The following is a 20,488-nucleotide window of genomic DNA, read 5'->3' on the forward strand; positions in this document are numbered from 1 at the left end:
TGTTGGAAGGTGAGAAGTCTGATGTTAGACTCTCAAAGTGGTGACAAAAATGAGGCCTCAGACTGGTTTGTTGTGTTGTTCAAGATTCTTGCTTAGGACTTAGGGTGAATGAGGTCCTGGGTTCAAATCCTGGATGAGCCCAGTTAATTTTTCTCCTCTAGTGCGAAACATAGTGTTACAGTCAACAGTTCCATCAGAAGTCTTTGGACAACAATGCCAATGTCAGTTCTACCAAATGCTAACAGAGCAAGGGTGTCCCTCTCTAACTTCAAGAAACTCTTGAAGACTCTTCTCCTCCGGGAGAATCTCCCCTTCTAACACCTCTAACATGTCCAACCAGCACTTGCTATGCACCTTCAGTGCACTTCTTTACCTGATCTCATTGCACTTACTGAATAGATGTAGAACTTAGTACTTACAACAAGGTCTCCTACTGCATTGAAGTTTTAGTGTTGTCCCTCATACTTTGGATAAAAGTGACTTCCAAATGAGTAAATGTAAATGCAATATGTAAATGTAAAGTGCCCAATAAGTATAGTAGGGATTATCAAAATTCACTATGCGTACTTCAATAATCATGTCATGCCGTCCCTCAGTCACATACAATTGAGTCATTTGCCTCGGAAGATGTTTTTTTAAAATTTGTGTCAACATCAAGGACATGAGACAATGTCACCAGGAGCACTTTTTTGGTGACTCATTCATGCTGTGGGCAGGGTAAAGTTTACTCCAGTATGCAGTACAAATGAAATAAAAGAGGCTAATGATACAATAAAATAATCTAATATAATAATACAATCTAATCAAATCTATATAATATAATATAATATAATATAATATAATATAATATAATATAGTATAGTATAATATAATATAATATAATATAATATAATATAATATAATATAATATAATATAATATAATATAATATAATATAGCTTTTTAGATCCTCCTCCACTAACTAAATTTAATTCCACATCATGTTCAATTTCTCAAGTTTATAGTAAACCAAATGTCATGCAAATCAGCTCAGAATTAAGCGAATGGCAGATGATCTCATAGTGAAGTCTTGTATTTGTTTACCGGCGAGTCTTGACCGCTCCAATATGGCGGACGGGCAGATGCTTTGCTGCGACCCAGTGGCCAATGAGGTATCAATGTTTAACTACGCTCTCACGTGTCTTCCGTGGGCGGAATATTTGCGACCAATCAGCACTGGATATTAAGTTGTTGGCAGCACCATTTGAACGCCGATTGGTTAAAAATCAAAACACTCCCGTCTCCTCCCGGAAGCTGACAGTCATCTGATTTTTTCCCCCTGTGTTTCCTTGTTAGCCAGCGTCAGTACTAGTCAACAAAACAACCGTCCTACTTTCTTTCCTTCTTCTGTTTAGTCCTCTCTTCTCTTTCTTCTCTTTCTTCGGGAGTTTAAAAAACTCTTTGCCCACCCCCAAAGACATGGACGAGACGAGTCCGCTTGTCTCTCCGCTACGGGACTCTGGTGATTTCAGCTACTGTCCCACAGAGCCCACCAGCCCGCGGGGCGCATTTGGAGGCACACCGGGCTCCGTGGTGCGCATCCCGGCCGGGAGTCCTGGGCGCAGCCGGGAGAGGCAGCCGCTGCTGGACCGGGACCGCGGGAGCTCGCCGCGGGAGCCGCACAGGAACGAGTTCCCGGAGGATCCCGAGTTCAGAGAGATCATCCGAAAGGCCGAGCGAGCCATAGAAGAGGGGATCTACCCGGAGAGGATCTACCAGGGATCAAGTGGGAGCTATTTTGTCAAAGACTCACAGGGGGTAAGAAGAACAGCTGCTAATTCACATCTACCGATTACCTACAGTTTCTACCATGCTACCGGCCCCTTTTGTTGGATGTTGACTGATCCGTGAAATCTGAAGTGTTGTGTGTGATGCACTGACTGGAGACTGAATGAATGCAAGAGTGCTTTGATGAAAGTGTTTGTCGCTTCTAGGAAAGGCCTCTTCCAACTAGCCTGTGATGACTTGGCAAATAGGCTATAAGGCATGCAAACAAAACACGAACCAAGTGCAAACTAATAAACATCCAATGTTTTTGGAATAGAAGGCACATTTATTCTCCACCAAGGTGTAAAATTGTCTTCGGCCTATGTGCTGTTCATAAAAACATACATGCACAGCACATAACAACAGCCGTCTCAGTATGAATACACCAAGTAATGGGAGACCATACACAAAGTTTAAATAAAAACAGCTCAATTCAAAATATAACTAAGCCTCTAAGAATTGAGCAAACCAATTGCTGGTGGGACAAATGTATTCTTATAAACATTCTTTGTTGCCAAAGTCATCCTGTAGCACCTGTCAGCGTTTAGGCGGTACAGGCTTTTCTGGTGATGAACAGACCCTCCCTCCTCACCCTGCGTTCCCGAAAGAGTTCCTTAACTGTTTTTGTGGCTTTCTTATTAGTTTACTGGCCATGTTGAAGACTCCTGTCAGCTTGTTCCTGTATTTATTGTATGACAAAATGCTTCCAATCAGAGATATGTAGACAACTTGTCAAATTTGCTGGATTACACCAAAGCTCTTAAGAATAATATGAAAACATAATCAGTATTTACGTTCACATTTCAGTATTTTTTTAACTTCTTGATCCAGCTGCTTAGCTCCCCCGTTAGTATGACTACGGCTCTGCTGGCAAGTGTTGGTCATTTCAGGTCTTTCTGCTGAGGCAGTAGTCTGTTAGTGAACCCCCACCTCTGACCAGCTGTCATGCTGATGTCAACAACAACACACTGTCCCAGACAACATACTCTGCCACCCGTTAATTCAAGTAGTTTCCCCCTAGTTTTCCTGTTTTTTTTGTTTTGTTTTGGGGTTTTTTAAAAGTCTTGAGAAACTCACGGACACTCTCCTACCACCATCTCCCTGTCAACTGTGTGTGTTGTGTTCAATCCCCGTTTAAAAAAAAAAAAAAAGAGAAGTGTGCTTGTGGACTCTGTGGCTGGATCCTCACTCATTTCACTTGTGTTCTCAATCTGTTAGAAACAACATAATCCAGGTCTTTTATGTGCCACTTTCTCCACTCATTAAAAGCTTACAAAACAGAAATGAGTATTCTAGGCTCATTGTGTGAGCTTTTTATCCAGTGACCTGCCCCCCTTGCCTCCACCACCTCTCCAGTTTCTTTACTTAGTCACCAGTGTGCTTAGTAGTCATGTGCTAGCTCTCTGTGCGAGGATATAATTCTCTTCTATGACCAAGTTTCATGTTGTAATCGGCGTATGTGTCTCATACTTGCGTAATGCAACATGTGATGTCTGCATACAACTCCAAAGTGACACTGCTCCCAAATTTGTCGATTGCTTATCAAACACTTATCACCTTTAGGCCCTAAAGAAAGTCTGGTGTTTCATTTTCTGCATAGCACAGTGGCTGTGGACAGCCTCCGCTAATGTCAGTTACAGTGGAGTTCAATAGTAACAAGTTTTCACAGGTTCAAGTTTAAAAGATGAAATATTGTCCTTTAATGTAAATATTTAATCGTCTCATACACAAAGAAACATGGCTTCTTTAATTTCCATTCCTAAATGTTCCAAGTCTGAACCTCTTTATTTGCATTTCATTCTCATTTTCCTCACATATTCTCTGTCCGCAGAAGATTATCGGCGTGTTCAAACCCAAAAATGAAGAGCCTTATGGCCAGCTGAACCCCAAGTGGACTAAGTGGCTCCAGAAACTTTGTTGCCCCTGCTGTTTTGGCCGCGACTGTTTGGTCCTGAACCAGGGTTACCTCTCAGAGGCCGGGGCCAGCCTGGTCGATCAGAAACTGGAGCTCAACATAGTTCCTAGGACCAAGGTATAGACATGCACAGTAGTTCCACAACATTACAAGAGCACATTTTCCCTCTCCTAATGCATCTTCTGCCCTTTAGGTGGTGTACCTGGCTAGTGAAACATTTAACTACAGTGCCATAGACAGGGTTAAGTCTCGAGGCAAAAGGCTAGCCCTGGAGAAGGTGCCTAAAGTGGGGCAGCGCTTCCACAGGATTGGACTGCCACCAAAGGTAATCTAACAAACCGTTATTACATAAGTGATTTCATTCAGTGATGCCTTACAGTGACTGGTAGAGGAAAAGTTCACCATTAAAAGTCTTGAAATTAAAACTGTTGGATGTTATTAGTTATGTGGCTTGTCTGTTTTGACTTCACTTAGTCATTTCCTTTCTTTTTCCCTTAATGACTTTCAAGAATGCCTGAGAAAAGGTATAAACTTGTTGCCTATAAATGGCATTAATTGTAATTGATTAATTTCTAGTATCAAATGCCATTCTTTTTTAAGTATATTTTTTGGGCTTTTGTGCCTTTTTTGGACAGGATAGTAGAGAGAGACAGGAAATGGGGAGGCAGGGAGAGGGGGAATGACATGTAGCAAGGGCCGTCCGATGCGGGACTCGAACCAGGGCCGACTGCAGCGAGGACTGTAACCTCTACACACGGGGCGCCTGCTTAGACCACTACGCCACATGACGCCCCTGTGCCATTCTAGCTGCACTGGATATACACAGATGTGCCGTCACAATATCTATGTTTGGTCTGTGATTGACATGAATACCAAAAATACGCCAAGGTTCAAAGTCTATTCCTGATGTTGGAAACAACAGTTGAGAAAACAGTCTCGCCATAGGGTCAATTCGGTAGCTGTTCTGGGCCTGTCAATCAAAAAAGTACACCGCAAAGTTTGAAAAAATAATTTTGTGTGGGTTTTATGAGTTGTCTTTCTTTTTAACTCACTTCAGCAGATTGTTGAAATTGGCATCACGGTGTAAAAAAAAAAAAAAATGAAACCGAAAATCCAGGGCATAGATGTACTGTGTGTAACAGAAACACCCCGTTCTGCTTCACTTCCACCAGGTTGGTTCCTTCCAGCTCTTTGTTGATGGATACAAGGATGCAGATTTCTGGCTGCGGAGGTTCGAAGCTGAGCCTTTGCCTGAAAACACTAATCGTCAGCTCCAGCTGCAGTTTGAGCGGCTCGTAGTCCTTGATTACATCATCAGGAACACAGGCATGTGGTCACAGTCCTCAGCCAAGATAACTCTTTATTTGAATTTATAGGTCTTGTCAGATCAGTGGTTAAAAGTAATTTAGTATATTTACTCAAGTACTGTACTTAAGGGTGATTTTGGGTTACTTTACTTTACTTGAGTGTTTCCATTTTCAGATGCTTAACACTTAACACATTTATCTGACAGTTCAGCTCAAGATTTTACATACAAAACATATTAACATTTAAAAAAATATCATACATTGTTTTTGAACTACCCAAAAATAAAAAGTAGGGATACATTGGAGAAATAATGCAACATTAAAAGCACTAAAAAATCATGTCAGCAGCTTACCGTGACTGAATGGAGGTAACTTAAAGTAAAAATAAGACAAAGAAACAATATTTCACATCTGGCTAATATCCGGCTGCAATATTGATATGCTTCTTACATGATTATAATTATTAATAATCCTATAATAAGTATCATGTGACAGGGACTCATCCTGCCCTTAAGGAGTAATTTTACTTTTACTTTTTTTTAAATACTTTTATTTTGCTGACAATACATACTGTTTACATGCTTTTATATTGTAGTATTGCTACTTTTTCTTAAAGTAAAAGATAATACTCAATACTTTATCCACCACTGAATAAAGATGTTGTTCAGTGACAGTCTTGAATGCATCCTGCTGAAAGAAAGTGATATTGCAGGCTCAATTTGAATCCATTATTTGTTGTTGCAGACAGGGGAAATGACAACTGGCTGCTCAAGTACGACTGTCCAATGGACCCTGTTGGGAACAGGGTGAGGATTTTTTACACCTGCACGCTGTAAAAAATCTGTAACTGTAAACATGTCATTTTGAAATTGTGATGCTATGGTATGTCTTTTTTTAAATGAAGGATTAAAATTGAATTCCACCTGTACCCTCACGCCCTCTCTGCAGGACACAGACTGGGTGGTAGTAAAGGATCCCATCATTAAGCTGGCAGCTATAGACAACGGCCTCGCCTTCCCCCTCAAACACCCCGACTCCTGGAGAGCCTGTAAGCACCTACACTGACATTGTTTTAACCAATCACTTCTCACCCTCAGCAGGATGTAATCCATGCTTTTGAAGAAATTGCTTCTCTCTTTTCAACAGTGTGTTCAGTGAAAGTTGCTTTATCCCTGTTACATTTATCCTGTATCTTTTATATCTATCTCTATTTATCTATTACTTATATTTATATATCTGAAGTGTTCTCAATGTTCTTTTCGCCCCATTTTCATGTGCACTTTAATTTTCTTTAAAGGTATTTTTTCCATAAAAAACTAAAAAAAGATCATCTTTGCTGTCACTGTATTATTAACTTTCTTCTTTACACAAAGTGTATATAATTGTTAAATCACAGTTTATTTGTCCAATCGTCAGACCCCTTCTACTGGGCGTGGCTGTCCCAGGCAAAAGTCCCTTTCTCCCAGGAAATCAGAGAGCTGGTCCTGCCCAAACTCTCTGACCCAAATTTCATCAAGGACCTGGAAGAGGACCTCTATGAACTATTCAAGGTGAGGAGGGACTTGGATTAAGTATTCAGTAGTATGTATGTGGAGAATGGTGAGGATTGATGTGGGCGAGAGGAGTTTGAGAATCTGGCTGAGAAATGGAAGCAGGCATTGAAATAAGGGGAAATGAAAGATGGAGAGGAGGATGACTCAGTTCTGTGGCTGTAAATGTTATGTATAAACATGCTTGTCTTATCTATTGTTTCTGGCAGAAAGACCCCGGTTTTGACAGAGGACAGTTTCACAGACAAGTAGCCGTAATGAGGGGGCAGGTGAGTTTTCTCCTCTCTTTTCTAGAAACATTTATCTAGAAAAAAAACTGAAGCAAAATATGCAAAGTCATACTCCTGAAGAAAAAAATGTTTCTACAACATCTTTTTCAGCCGTTTGACATAAAACTAACGGTTCCTTCTTGGATGACTGTTTGTTTTAAAGCATTAAGTCACCACAAGTTTTTTTGCTTTTACATACTTTTTCTGTCTCCTTTTTCTTACTAAGATCTTGAACCTGTGCCAAGCCCTAAAGGATGGTAAAACGCCCCTCCAGTTGGTCCAGATGCCCCCAGTGATCGTCGAGACAGCCAGAGCGCCTCAGAGAGCCAACAGTGAGTCCTACACACAGAGTTTCCAGAGCAGAAGACCGTTCTTCACCTGGTGGTAGGAGCGGAGCAGCCAAGAGTTGAAGGAGGAACAGCAGGAAGCCGGAGTGGGTAAAGGAGTGAGCTGTGCGGTTGGAAGAGAGGGCAGAATCTGAGAGTGCCGGATTTCGCCCTGAAAATGGATATTATCATCACCCCATTCCCCCTCTCCTTATGGATATTTTGGTTACAGAGAGTGGGTGAATGGGTGGAGAGATGAGGCCAAAAGAGGAAGAATTTCACAACGTATCTTCCCTGTTTGCCTCTGTGCCTTGTTTGGATGTCGCTGAAGAATTAACGCCTAAATGGTGACGGTTCTGTACCTTCCTGCGAGAGGAGAGATTTCTGTTGGACTCCTGGGTGCACATAATGTTTGCTCACACACATGCACACCAGTCCAAAACCTCTCATACTTTTGTTTTTGGATGGGAGGTGTTGCATTCCATGTATTTTTTTTTTTTTTCTTCATACCAGTCTGCCTTTTTAATATTCACCTGCATATTTCCTCGCATGCAGTTAAAAACACGGGGTGAAAGCATCAAAGCCACTAGTGAAGATCAGTGTTGTCATTTTTAACAAACAAGAGAAGTGTTCATTGTGATAAAGTCTTAAAGATTCAGGAACTGGGAAACTCATGAGTGTCTTTACACAGTGAACACAAGCCACGTGAACTGGTTTCACAGTTACTTGTTGCTCCTAACTGTTTAGATTAGGATGTGCAAGTCATCTGGGGTGATGTTGAGGCACTTTTGGGGTTAAAAAAACAAACTGTTAAACTGAGATTAGTATGATCGCCTAATTTGTCCCCTCGCACTAATGAGTTAAATCATTGGTGAAGAAGACAAAATTATCTTGTCCCCAAGCAGGCGGGGGGGGGGGGGGGGGGGTTATTCCCAGTGCACAAGCTCCTGTTTGTCTCAGCCATGTTGATTTCTGTTAACTTTATGGCTCGTGGGGTGGACCTAAGTAAACATCGAAGTAACTTCCTGCTGTACTGAACTGACATGAAATGTATTGTGACAATGCACTGTATAATTTGTATGTAATATTTAATGATAGATTATAATTAAAACATATTCCATTAATACAGATGACTTGTGTTTGTGAATGAGAAAAGTTTACCGTCAGACAGTCACACCACACAAATGTGAGAAATTCAACCAGACTTCAAATGCTTTACTATATTCTGTTCATGGATACTGCTCATAATAGTCCAACAATCAGTGCTTACAGTCAATCAAATCTTGCCCTATAAGCAGCTATAATCAATATTTGTTACAATGTTACATTAACAATGGTTCACCCTCACAGCTCTCATCAGCATTGTTTAGTGAAAAAGCTTTCACTACACTTCCTGCTCAACACCAAATGGCAGGCGGACACAGTAAGCAACTAGCTGGTGAAGAAAGTGCAACATTAAAGAACCAAATATTTCCTTCAGGAGTCTGTAAAGACCAAAAACAGCTAAAAGAGAGTGAATATCTGACTTAAAACCGCTAGGTGGACAGAAAAACAACTGAATGCTAAAGTTGCTCCAAGTTTGCTAGATGTGTAAATAAGCGACTGTTTGCTAACAAGTTTGCTTTATCAACTTGAAAGTTGGTAACATCAGTTTTGTGTTTACCACTCATTTACACCCAACTGTCCTAAAAAGACTGATGACATCTTCATTTGGATGTTTCAGTACTGAGTAAAAGTAATAACATGTCGGGCCAGAAATACTCTCATTAAAGTGCTCTTTAAACATTAATGCAACATTACAATATTATTTACCATGATAATATACCATGACCTCTGTGGCAAGTTCATTGTCTGCTGTGCTTTCAAAATGCATTGCACTCATAATGTATATCAGCAATTTCATTTCAGGCTTAGACACGAGCCCATTTCTGTTAAAACACAACTGGTTTCATTCTGTTGATTGTTCTAATCTACAGGCAACATGCCTGCGTTTGAATAACTTATAATAGTTGGACTAATCCCCAAGCAGGTTTACCAGAGTTCACTGGTATGTCTTTGTGCTGAGGTCTAACATGTAAAGTACATGTTAGCAGAAGGTGCTAAAAGTAGGAATACAATGTGTCCTTTCAGAATCAGTCCTGTATTTCTTGACTTCTTTGCATCTTCTACCACTGTGTTATTCCCAACTCCATTTAGCTTTCAGTGGAGGATGCGGTGAAGGTAGCGTTCAGAGTCCCTAGCACTGTCCTGCCTTGCCACACCCAACCTCCATGAGGAGGGTTTGAATGGATTTTGGTTCTCTGGGACGTCCTCTTCAGTGGGCAACAGGAATTCTCCTGGACTTGACACTGGGTCGGCCTCCTCATCCTCAACAGTGTAGTTGGACAAAGGCTCCTCAATCCTGGAACACAGAGAAGTAAAACAGGTTTAGTTAAATTATTACAGGCCTATATATTATACCAGACAAGTAGTAGCCTTGCTAGTACACACTGATAGCATGGCTAAAAAAATAATCTCCCTGTGCGCCATTTTGTTATGACCACACCGCCCTGCCCCCATTTTACCATTCTGTGGTTACTTCATTACTCCTCCAACAAATCTAATTTCATCTAAGTGAGGAATGTGTGTGTGTGTGTGTGTGTGTGTGTGTGTGTGTGTGTGTGTGTGTGTGTGTGTGTGTGTGTGTGAGAGTGAGAGAGAGAGAGAGAGAGAGAGAGAGAAAGGACACTGTCTTGTGAGGTCATGCTGAGTTTGTTAGGCACATGACAATTTACACACTGCATTTTATGCAGCAGATGGAGTCTGGATCTAAGTTGGATAGGGCCTTGAACATCAAGAAGTTCAACTGATGACAGTATTTTTCATTATTAATAAGTAAGGAGAGAATGGAGAACTACTTTGCTACTCATAACAAGTATTAGGAGAATTTCTCACTTTTTAACTCGTCATCTCTTTTCACATTCTTTCTTTACTTTTTTTCTGGCCTCTTGCCATTTGACATTGTCACCTACCTGAGATATCCTGATGCTCTGAGCCACTTGTGGTCTCTGTGTCCTTCCACTCTGATCCCTGCTTTATTCCTCGTTCTGACTCTGAGCCCCACCATGGCCTGGGCGAGCCCTGCCTCAACCTGTCTCTCCTCCCCTTCCTCCTCCCCCTTCTCCTCTGCTCCGTCAATATCTGCATCCATTCCTCGCCACACCAGCTTCGCCCGATGTTCAGCGTCTCTGTCTCCTGCTGTTCTGAACAGCCTGTGCAGTTGGTGCAGGTTGACCCCAGAAAAGATATTGGAGCATCCAGTCTTCCTGCTGCGTCGATTGGAAACTTTCCATTGCACAGGCAAACCATCCTCAGTGAAGGTGGATGCTGGGGTGTCTGCCATGGTGTGCAGGTGGAGAGCTTCCAGGTGGTGAGATAAGGACAAGAGGACAATATCAAGGGGGAAGGTAGGAGGGCTGACAGGAAGGTAAGCTGAAAGGGAGAGAGAAAGGAAAGAGGCCAAAGAGGTCAAACTGAAGGGTTCACAGCTAAAAGCAAAGCTCAAGCCTCACCCCGCAGCCACATTTCCATAGCTGCAGCCAAAAAACCTAGTTGCCTCTGCCACCCTTTCCTGTGTGACGAAGTCTTATCTCATTATTCATGGGTCTTAAGTGTGTAAAGACAGTGACACACATGTTCCAACTAACAATTATTTTCAGTAGCAATTAATCTGTCAGGTCTTTTCTTCAATAATCATTTGGTCCATCATAGAACAGTGAAAAATTGTTCAACCAACAGTGCAAAAGCCAAAGACATTTAATTTAATAGCATAGTTGACAAAGAAAACCAGAAATATTCCCATCTGAGAGGCCATTACACTTTTGGCTTTTTAGCCATTACGGCGACCTTAATTTGATTTTCATTACAGCTGCCAAATGATTTTCTGTTGATCAATTAATGGACTTATAGCTTAAGCTCAACACTAATGCTTGTGTCATTACAGTCTGGCACATCCAAACCTGGTGATGCTCATTTTTAAAACACAGTGTTCCAGCCTCCCGTATCTAGAAATTCTACCACACATATCCTTCTACCAAACCCCTTCATAAGCCATGTTTTCAGAGGACCATTGATGGGATTCCTTGGCAAACAGCGATCCCACAGACTACACTAACTGTTGGTGGCTATTTCTTGAAAAACTGACCTTTGGGACACACAGACACTGCACAATATTGAAAATATACATAGAAACCAGATTGTTTCCCTGTGATGTTATCACAAAAAGCCATTGATTAAATCAGTTTCATTAAAAAAAAATCATGGCTGATATTGTTAACAGTTGTCTACTATAACAACTAAAATAAGTTTAGCCCAAACCATAGGAAAAACTTGAGAGTTATGTTAAACACTGGCTATAATGAGAATACTTACCTCACCCACTGTAGTTTGAATGAGACAGACTCCAAGCATGCACTACAGGCAGACAAACAACCTTGTTACTGAACCAGCATGCAGACTACAGCCTTCACACCCGCTAATGCTGAGCCGACCCACTTCTGACAGGCACGTCAGTCGCGCGTGGAGCTGTGGGGGAAAGGAATAAATAAAGAGTAATCCATTAATGACGTCAGTGCCGAGGTGCTCGCCTCACAACAGGAGCCAGGCTGCATTAAAAAGAGAAAAAGACAGTCCAAATAAACAGAGGAGAGAAGGCTTTGAGGGAAGTAGGGCTCCTGCATAGGCCTATTTAAAACAGGAGTAGCCTACTCTCACTATGGTTTCAAGCTATACAGGGCAAACTGTCACCCTAACTTGTTTAGTATGTATACAGTTAGTACAAAGTAATTCCTAACGTTTTCCTCTGAAATGTAGTAGAGTAGAAGTATTAAATAAGCTAATAAAAAAGGATTTATATACAATTTATATAATTATTTTTTTAATTATAAGTAGCCTACCTCAGACATGAACCGGAATAAATGTATTATGTTACTTTCCACCACTGGATATTAAGATTTATTGTGTGTTTGTGTTTCTGTAGTAATGCCACTGGCCTATATTTTCTTATACTGAGTGTTATTTAACAACATCATGTACCTGACATTGTATGAACTGGTTGTTTAACTTTATTATCCCAAAGGGAGCTTTATTTGCAGTGGGAGCACAAATTGAGCGTGCACAATCAAAATGACCAAAGACACAGTCCACAAACCCAATACTGGTGACAGCAAAGGCTATACTGTATGGCGTTATACCACACAGGCTGGAGGAAACCAGGGCAGTAATTAACAGCACACAGTACTATATTGTACAAAACTGCATTTCTTGTACCAATAAAAACACTGCTGCCTGTGTTATTTACAGTTTCCATTGTCTGTACATCATCTGCTCTGTAACTACTAGTAGTGGTCTTGGAGGCATTTAGTGGTTTAACTCTGGATCCTGCTGAAAAATGATTTATAGTTCAGAATGAGCCAAAAATCTATCTTCTTGGAACACACCTCATTACATATGTGCTTTGCCTTTTGTTTGGTGCTTTGCGCATACAGAAGAATTTCCCTCATGACTTCAGTCAGCTCTATTTCATCTAAGCCAAGCTCCTCAACTGCATTCCAGTAATGCTCAATTAACTGTGACAGTCTGTCTTTATGTCTGTATCTTTCAACGCTGTAAGTGGTTACACATGAGATTAATAGAGTGAAATCATTCAAGTGGAGTATGTCGTCTCACATAGTGAGTATGCTGTTTGACCTTTAGGTTAGTTTAGTTAAACTAGCTGAACTAAAACATTGGATTGCAGCTAAAGGCTGCTGCTATTCACAGCATGTTGAACCACATTTCATCACATCCTATGTTAATTGTTTTTTATAGATTTCTGTTGAATTAAAACTAAATTAGTCGATCTTCTCTCTGTTGTTGATGTACATATATAAATGTTAAATGGAGATTCAAACAGGTATGAATCGGGTATGACTGGCCACTAAGCGGCGCCATTTTCCTACCATCTGTGGCAGGGTCAGGACCCACGTGTTCAATTTTTTTAGGTATTCACACTCTGCAGCCCAAAGGCTGAATGTAGATTATACACATAGTTATTGTGGATGATGCAATAAAAGGAAAATTCATCACATTTTGATAGAGGAAGGTTGCTATACTGGTGTGTATTTACTTTTATTTTAATTAATAAAAATGATTGATGATTGAATAGGATTGAACATAGTCTTTTTTTTCTTTAATAAAATTAATTTAGAGCTCTCTCTGTGCTCTTGACAGCAAGGACTGTGAATATGACGCGGTTAAAACAGTTTTCAGCTATAAATAAGCAGCAGTAATTATTTTCCTCATTTTCCTTTACTTAACTATGTCATATCATCATATATAGCCTACAAGTTTATACATGCAGATCCAGATGTTTGAGATGTTACAACTTGACTCAAAGGAAGTGAAGACATGAACTACTCTATAACCTCTTTCCCTGACTTCACTAACAAGAAACTATAAAATATTTATCTCAAATAAAATGCTTGAGAAGAACAGTCACCCAGAACTTGAGACCTGGACCTTGAACTCATTAAAGCTATGTTGTTTTTTTCCTATAGCGCCTGAAGGCAACCTAATTAAAACCATCCCAATTAGCAGGTGTGTAATAGTACAGCTACTCTTAAGGGCGCTTCCTCCCCGAAGCCACCGACGGTCATTTCTCTTCTTTCAGAGGGTGATACAGGCGGTTTCTTCATAGCTTAACATGTGTGTAACACTGTTTGCTGGGCTGCTCAGGTCTCAAAGGGCTTTTGCCCCGAGAGCAGGTACAATGATTCAACAAAAAGCAAGTTATATCCACGGCAAACCACCTAAAAATAACGTTGGAGTGGCGGTAAGTTTACAAACGCGCTCTGTTCGGTCTCGTTTCTCATTTTTGTCAGTGGCTGGACGTTTAAAGCTTAGGTTGTTCCTGTCTAATTTGTGGCTTATGTGGAAACTGAAGTTGCTAACATAGCTGTCTTGCAGGAGTCTGCGTTTGTGATGACGGTGCTGACTCTGACTGTCCTCGGGCCTTCTGGTTGGGTACTTGCGAACTTGGAGTATTATAAAAGCCGATGACTGATGGATGAGGCCCTGCAGACATTGTCTGTACATGTTAAAGCCATAAGTCTGGTGTCAACTGAAGCTTTGGGGATTTTTCGTGCGTTTTGTTAACATAATAAACGAGTTTTTCAATTTCTCTTTGTACATTTGTATTTATTTATTTTTATTAACCGATGCAGTTTAGCCCTCACATCAGTAGATGGCAGAAGCTGTCGGCGGAAGTACATCCTATCGTTTTGCTTGTAAACACGCCACCTCGCCAGACGATTTTTCACGACTGAGAAATAACCTTTTTCTTTAATGTCGACACTACTTATTTAATCTTTAATCACCATGAAGCCGCGGCTGACTGGGACGACGAAACGCACGTCTGTGACTAAACCAGCCGGGGATGAGGCTTCGCGGTGTCTGCAAGAGGAGCTTGTTGCAGCGATACATGGAGCATTTGAAGTGGCTGTGGAGATCGCAATACGAGATGTGAAAAAACTGGTGGGTCAGACGGCAGGAGACATCTACGAAGAGATGCGACGAGAGAACGAATCCCTGAAAGAGAGACTGCAGAGAGCTGAAGCTATGTTGGACTCTGTGCGGGTGAAGGAAAGCGGGGGAAGCCCTCCTCCTGCTTCAAAGCAGCTCTTCAGTACCGCAAAGCATGCAGATCAGCTGCTTCATCCTACTTGCAATCAAATAAGCCCCGAACCCGAAGTGGGCAACATGCGTAGTTGCCGAAGGCTCAGAGGTGACGCACCTCCTGCTGGCAGTGCACAGCAGCCTGCTCACCCCCAAGATAAACACGTGAGCAGACATGACGAGCAGAGATCAGGCGATGGTGGTAAGACACAGACTGTCAGTGATGCTGCTTCACATCCAGAGGAAGGACGAATTAATGGATGCATTAAAGGTATAAGTTTATTTTTTTTGTTTTTGTTTGGTGGCTTTCCTGCTGTCGGCTAATATAAGGTGGAATTCAATACGTGTGGCTCAAAGGGTAGGTCCGCACGGAAACTGCATGGAAACAGCTGGAGTAGTCATATATTGTACTGACTGTTTCCACACATTTCACAGACACATAAGTGCTAAACTTTATAGTGACACACTTGTTAGTTCTGCATGTTTTACAGTCTCGATTGCTGAAGAGCAATCATCTCTTGATGCACACTCATTACTGAATATAATGGTTCATTTTAATGTATGGTTCAGTTTTGAAAAGTGAAATGACTGTACTCAAGTATTTGTTATTCATAAATGAATACTTGAGAAATTAAATTGTGCATGTATTTTAGTCTGTTCCAGAAATATGTGAAATGTTTAGTGTTACCTCACTCAAGGTGTGCATCTTTTTGCTCACAGAAGTCACCAAAGAGATTTCCCGTGTATGTGTGGTGAAGCTAGAAAACATTAACCAGCCATGTCAGGACTCAACAGCTCAAGGCCACCAGTCAGCACCACTTCCCAACACTGAGTCCACTTTGGAGCAGGTTACAGTGAAGCAGGAGATGCCAGAAGATGAGGAGAGAGATGCCTCAGCTTGGTGTTTAGACTCGATCAAAGTAGAGGATTATAGCCTGGACTGTATGTCGGCGGTCCAGTCCAAAATGTTGGAGGAGTGGGAAACGGAAGTTCTGGATACTCGGAGCCAAGACTCAAACACCCAGCTGTCCAGCACCAGCCTGGTTCAGGGTAAGAAAGAACACAGTGAATGACTCAAATGATCATAAAATGTGTCTGGTGCAACAAATCAAAATGTGGTTAATATATCAATGATATTCAGTATCTTTGAATTCTATGTACTGAGTGTTTCCCCAAGTCAGACTGAAATAAAGTCTGTTTGAAACAGCATTTAGACAATGAAAATAAAAGTGATTATGTAATTATGTTAGTGTGAACACTACTGCAGCTCATCAAACTAAACACTAAACTAAATGGAATAAATTTGTTTGAAATTATATTATGGTTAGGTTTTTTGACTCGGTTCAGGTTAAGGACTTCCCACCTTTGTAGTGATCAGTTGTACAACCTATTGGTAAACGGCTGCACTGCATCGTATATATGTGCTGGTCAAACTGTCATCTTGACGTATTCAGGGGATGGTACCAGTGTTGAGCATCTCTACTTCCAATATGGATGCTAAACATCAATGCATCCTCAGCATTTGAAAAACTTGCTTTGAATAAATACGATGGCCAGTATGGCTAAATACAGATTTACTACATGCAAAAATCCAAACTCTGCAGCTACATAATCTGTTTTTGAATGGCATTAAGGTGAAAAAGTTTTTAATTTTCTTACAGTTTAACAACCCACATGTGGTATTTTTCTACAGCTCATCCTCCAAACATGACTACAGACCTTCCACCACCCACAGACCTTCCACCACCCACAGATCTTCCATCTCTGTCTTCAGAGTTCCCCATCTTCCAGCTGGCAGAACCGGCTCCCATCCCAGAAGCCCCTCCACAGATTTCTGGAGTTCATATGCGGGGCAGCCGCAACCTCGGCCACACCATCACCAATGTCTACACCTGCAAGTCCTGCAGTCAGACCTTCCACCAGCCCAGCTTACTGCGACGGCACTACAGCCAGTGTCCGCAGAAGCTCCAGCAGCGTTGTCAGCAGCCTGTAGTGGGAGGGAAGAGGACCAGACTGCAGCTATACCCACCCGGCTGCAGCCCCTTCCGTTGCACGGTGTGCAACCGAGAGTTCAACCGCATGGAGAACCTCAAGACCCACCTTCGCATACACACAGGAGAGAGACCGTACACCTGCTCGGTGTGCTCCAAATGTTTCCGTCACTCTGGTGCTTTAACCAGGCACATCCGAATCCACACCGGAGAGAAACCTTACATCTGTGGACAGTGTGGGAAGTCGTTCAGAAATTGTGGGGGGCTTAAATTCCACCAGCGTTCACACAAAGAGCAGCTACAGTAAAGTGGAACTCAACAGCGTTAAGGTCCACAGGACCAGTTTTTTATGTGAGATATAAGCAGCTGATTTTATTAAATACTTGTGAAATACTTTAATACTTTAGAATACTTTTAAAATGTAACTTTTCAATGTTTAAACATTTTTGCAGGTTTTTATAGGCTGCGAGTCCTGAAGCTGTCTAAAATTCTCAGGATGGACATGATGTATCCCTTATGTACAACTAATAGCCTGTAAGGGCCTTGAGCATTGTGCTTTATAAGCTATAAACAGAAAAAAATAAGTAGCATTTTATAGTCTTTTGAATTATAGGTCAACACATCCGGTATAAAAATGAGCAAAGTGCAAACAACATTCCCCAGGTTTCATTAACACAGTAATGCATTATCAACATTTCAGAGAAGGATCACACCTACTGATAGGTGACAGTTTCATAACAGCGTCTCTCCTGCCTGTCTGCGCTGTTATCACATTTTTTGTCAGATCTTCCCTTTGAGATTGCAGGTATTGTTTTTAAAATCTCTCACCCAGGAAGCAGCATCGCAGCAAGTTATTTGCAACTTCTCTGGTACATCATACTGAGGTGGTATGTGTCAAACCATAAACTATTATGTCAATGAAATAAATTGAGTTTTATTTTAATGATGGTGTTTTGTAAATCAATGTCTTCTCATTGGTAGAAAAGGGCAAAGTAGAAAGAAAGAAATATAGATACTGTAGCTATGTGATCACTCAGTCAGCTATTTAGCTGCAATACTGTACATGTGTATGATGGCTCAGTATTACTTATTGAAATGCAATGTGTGTGGAAGCTTTCAGTGTTATTCTGAATGCTTTTTTTTATGTTGGTTATTAAAGAAAATCACTGGCTAAGCCAGTTGTTTCCTATTAATGGTAATCTTGTTTTTTCCAATTTTTTATCTATGTGCTTCATTTATCCAAATAAGCACCTTATTTTGGATGCAGTGTGTGGATAATAGTGTAATCGCAGTAATAAATGTATGGAAATTGCTCCGAAAGTTAAGAGGACATATGTTTTGTTGTACTGTACCAATGTATATATGAAATCACAAGTCCTGCTTGCAAATTACCTATCATCTCAATAACCACACCCAGAGGTTATGTAACCCCACCAATCTGTAAATTAAATTATTAAAGCTGCGCTCAGGTTGACAGTGGGGAGCCAAAGCTTTTCTGAGGAAGTGTTGCATACTGTACTTGTGGAAGTAGAGGGAATCTTAAATTCCAAGCCAATTGGAAATGCATCTTTTGACATAGCACCCCCTGTTCCTGTTACCCCAAACCTCCTCCTAATGGGGCGGCGAGATGCTTCTCTTCCACAGGCGGTCTATGCAGACACCAACTTACTGGGATGAAAATGGTGTAAGCATAGTCGGGTACTAGTTGATCAGTTTTGGTTGTCATTTATTAGAAACTACCTCCCCAACCTACAGGTACGGAACAATTGGCAAATGGACGATCAAAATATAAAAGAGGTAAATGTGCCATTTGATGGGGCGGCTGTTAAATCACAAGTCTAATACCTGCCTGCAAATTAGCAAATTACCCATCATCTCAATAACCACACCCCTCTGTATGAAGGCCCTTTCCATCCAAACCAGGAGAATAAAGACAACCGGGAACCTGTGAGTTGAACTTATCATATGGACTTTTCAAACCTTGTTATTCGAATTATTTGATTAGCCTTTTATTATTGCCTGGTTTTGAATGTTTTTTTGTATTATGTTTAATTAGATTCCTTTGTTTTGATGCCAGAAAGTGAAGAGATAGTGGATGCATGAATAATGTAAGTATAACATCAGCTTAATTTACTTTAGTTTATCATTTTTTGTGCTGAAATTTAAAGTTGATATAATTGTATTTATTTTTGTCTTTATGCATTTGGTCTCATGTAGAGAAAATCATCCATCTATCCATCCATCCATTCATCATATAAACCAAAGACCTGATCCTGAACTATGGAAATAAATCATTACAACGGCTCCTGGATCCTGTGTTTGAATGTGCACTCCACATTAGATGTTCCATGAGCCACCGCTTTCAATGTAGTTTTTTCAATGACCATGGAAGCCTGTAGGGTGAAGTCTAATATTAATGTTTGATGTAGGTAGACGAGGGGAAAGTAAAGCAAATTTACTCAAGTCACTGACACCAGAAGATGCTATCAGATCAGCTGTAGCCTCTGCAGAATCCCAGTCCACCTCAAGGAGTCAGTTCAATGCCTAGTGAGTGTTCAGTGTCAGACAGCAACCGTGTTTGAGAACTCTTTTGAAAAACATAGACAAGTGCAGATTCCCACAGTGAATAAGAGATGATCTGCCTTTTCAAATGCACATCTCATGAATCAGTTGAGGGGAGATGACTGGGGGACATTCAGATTGCCAGTAGAGGGCAACAGAGACCATATCATAGACATAACTAAATAAGCCCATGTAATGTAAGAGGTCATAATAAACACCAACAACAATATTGTAATGGGAATAATTAAGGTTAGGAAAGGTTAATATTACATTATGGTAATGTTCAGGTGTAGGGTGTCATTTGCACTTATTACTAATAAGTGACAGTAACTGATCTGTACAAGGTACTGCATGTTCAACACCAAACCAGATATCATGTCACAGAAAATTCAGAATGCTTGAACTAGCCAGTGTGGTAGTTGTAGCTCACAAGAGATTACTGACAGTCACAAACACTAGTTCCTGAAATCAGTACAGACAACTTTCTCCCATCCACATAATAACCAGTTTGATTTACTGCGACAAGCAAAAATAATATTCAGTTAAATACATTCAGACAATGACAGAATATGGATTTACTAACTTGTTGCTCTAACTTCCTGCCTCACTGAAATGCTCCTTCAAGCACATGCACCCTACGTGTTTGCATTGGTGTGTAGAAGAAGGCACATTGCATCTTCTCGTATCTGCTCAAAGAGCCTGTTACTGTGGTATGATGCCGTATAAATGATGAGGTGCCTGTGAACTTGCTGCAGCTGCTAAAGAGTTTCATTAAGGCTTAATTGAATCATCCAGGTGTCCCAGTGGATAGTCACGTCCCATACCTGTCTGTTGACATAGTAGTTTGATTGGACGTGTTAATAAGGAAAAAGAGGCAGTGTGTGTGTGTGTGTGTGTGTGTGTGTGTGTGTGTGTGTGTGTGTGTTTGTGTGTGTTTGTGTGGTCAAGAGAGAGGGGCAAAAATTGCTATTATCATAATTTACGAACATTATTAATTTACATGTTTATTCTGATTATGCACAAAGAAAAAAACCCCAAACATAATACATGTTTCTAGTGTGTGTGTGTGTG

At 40.9% G+C, this 20,488-nt stretch overlaps 3 protein-coding genes across 3 annotated transcripts; 2 read left to right on the top strand and 1 right to left on the bottom strand.

Annotated features, from left to right (window-relative positions):
• Window positions 1-1,300: 1,300 nt before the first annotated feature.
• On the top strand, window positions 1,301-8,300 carry pi4k2a (phosphatidylinositol 4-kinase type 2 alpha). The gene is made up of 9 exons (XM_087175495.1): window positions 1,301-1,796; window positions 3,637-3,837; window positions 3,914-4,045; window positions 4,893-5,050; window positions 5,776-5,833; window positions 5,976-6,075; window positions 6,444-6,577; window positions 6,787-6,846; window positions 7,073-8,300. Exons 1-9 carry the CDS (start codon window positions 1,458-1,460, stop codon window positions 7,232-7,234), a joined length of 1,344 nt encoding a protein of 447 aa, XP_087031621.1. The 5' UTR covers window positions 1,301-1,457; the 3' UTR covers window positions 7,235-8,300.
• avpi1 (arginine vasopressin induced 1) lies at window positions 7,899-11,952 on the bottom strand. Its single transcript, XM_087175496.1, has 3 exons — window positions 11,583-11,952; window positions 10,184-10,643; window positions 7,899-9,573 (listed from the first exon to the last, which is right to left on the bottom strand). The coding sequence occupies exons 2-3, from the start codon at window positions 10,552-10,554 to the stop codon at window positions 9,372-9,374; spliced, it is 573 nt and encodes a 190-aa protein (XP_087031622.1). The 5' UTR covers window positions 10,555-10,643; window positions 11,583-11,952; the 3' UTR covers window positions 7,899-9,371.
• A 2,495-nt stretch (window positions 11,953-14,447) lies between these two features.
• LOC111659032 (uncharacterized) lies at window positions 14,448-18,048 on the top strand. Its single transcript, XM_023411846.2, has 3 exons — window positions 14,448-15,135; window positions 15,585-15,914; window positions 16,558-18,048. Exons 1-3 carry the CDS (start codon window positions 14,568-14,570, stop codon window positions 17,160-17,162), a joined length of 1,503 nt encoding a protein of 500 aa, XP_023267614.1. The 5' UTR covers window positions 14,448-14,567; the 3' UTR covers window positions 17,163-18,048.
• Window positions 18,049-20,488: the final 2,440 nt, after the last annotated feature.

The sequence above is a fragment of the Seriola lalandi genome, unplaced genomic scaffold (genome assembly GCF_002814215.2).
Source record: "Seriola lalandi dorsalis isolate HSWRI2012SDOR001 ecotype SW California unplaced genomic scaffold, Sedor1 jcf7180002054471, whole genome shotgun sequence".
Taxonomy (NCBI): Eukaryota; Metazoa; Chordata; class Actinopteri; order Carangiformes; family Carangidae; genus Seriola; species Seriola lalandi.

What these genes read in the sequence shown, in the direction of transcription:
- pi4k2a (XM_087175495.1), top strand. Translation starts at nt 1,458, where the DNA reads ATGGACGAGACGAGTCCGCTTGTCTCTCCGCTACGGGACTCTGGTGAT. An exon ending in ATCATCAGGAACACAGGCAT is followed by an intron (nt 5,051 to 5,775) that starts GTGGTCACAGTC and finishes TGTTGCAGACAG; the next exon opens with GGGAAATGACAACTGGCTGC. An exon ending in TAGCCGTAATGAGGGGGCAG is followed by an intron (nt 6,847 to 7,072) that starts GTGAGTTTTCTC and finishes TTTCTTACTAAG; the next exon opens with ATCTTGAACCTGTGCCAAGC.
- avpi1 (XM_087175496.1), bottom strand. Translation starts at nt 10,554, where the DNA reads ATGGCAGACACCCCAGCATCCACCTTCACTGAGGATGGTTTGCCTGTG. An exon ending in AGAGCATCAGGATATCTCAG is followed by an intron (nt 9,574 to 10,183) that starts GTAGGTGACAAT and finishes TCTGTGTTCCAG; the next exon opens with GATTGAGGAGCCTTTGTCCA.
- LOC111659032 (XM_023411846.2), top strand. Translation starts at nt 14,568, where the DNA reads ATGAAGCCGCGGCTGACTGGGACGACGAAACGCACGTCTGTGACTAAA. An exon ending in AATTAATGGATGCATTAAAG is followed by an intron (nt 15,136 to 15,584) that starts GTATAAGTTTAT and finishes TTTTGCTCACAG; the next exon opens with AAGTCACCAAAGAGATTTCC. An exon ending in CAGCACCAGCCTGGTTCAGG is followed by an intron (nt 15,915 to 16,557) that starts GTAAGAAAGAAC and finishes ATTTTTCTACAG; the next exon opens with CTCATCCTCCAAACATGACT.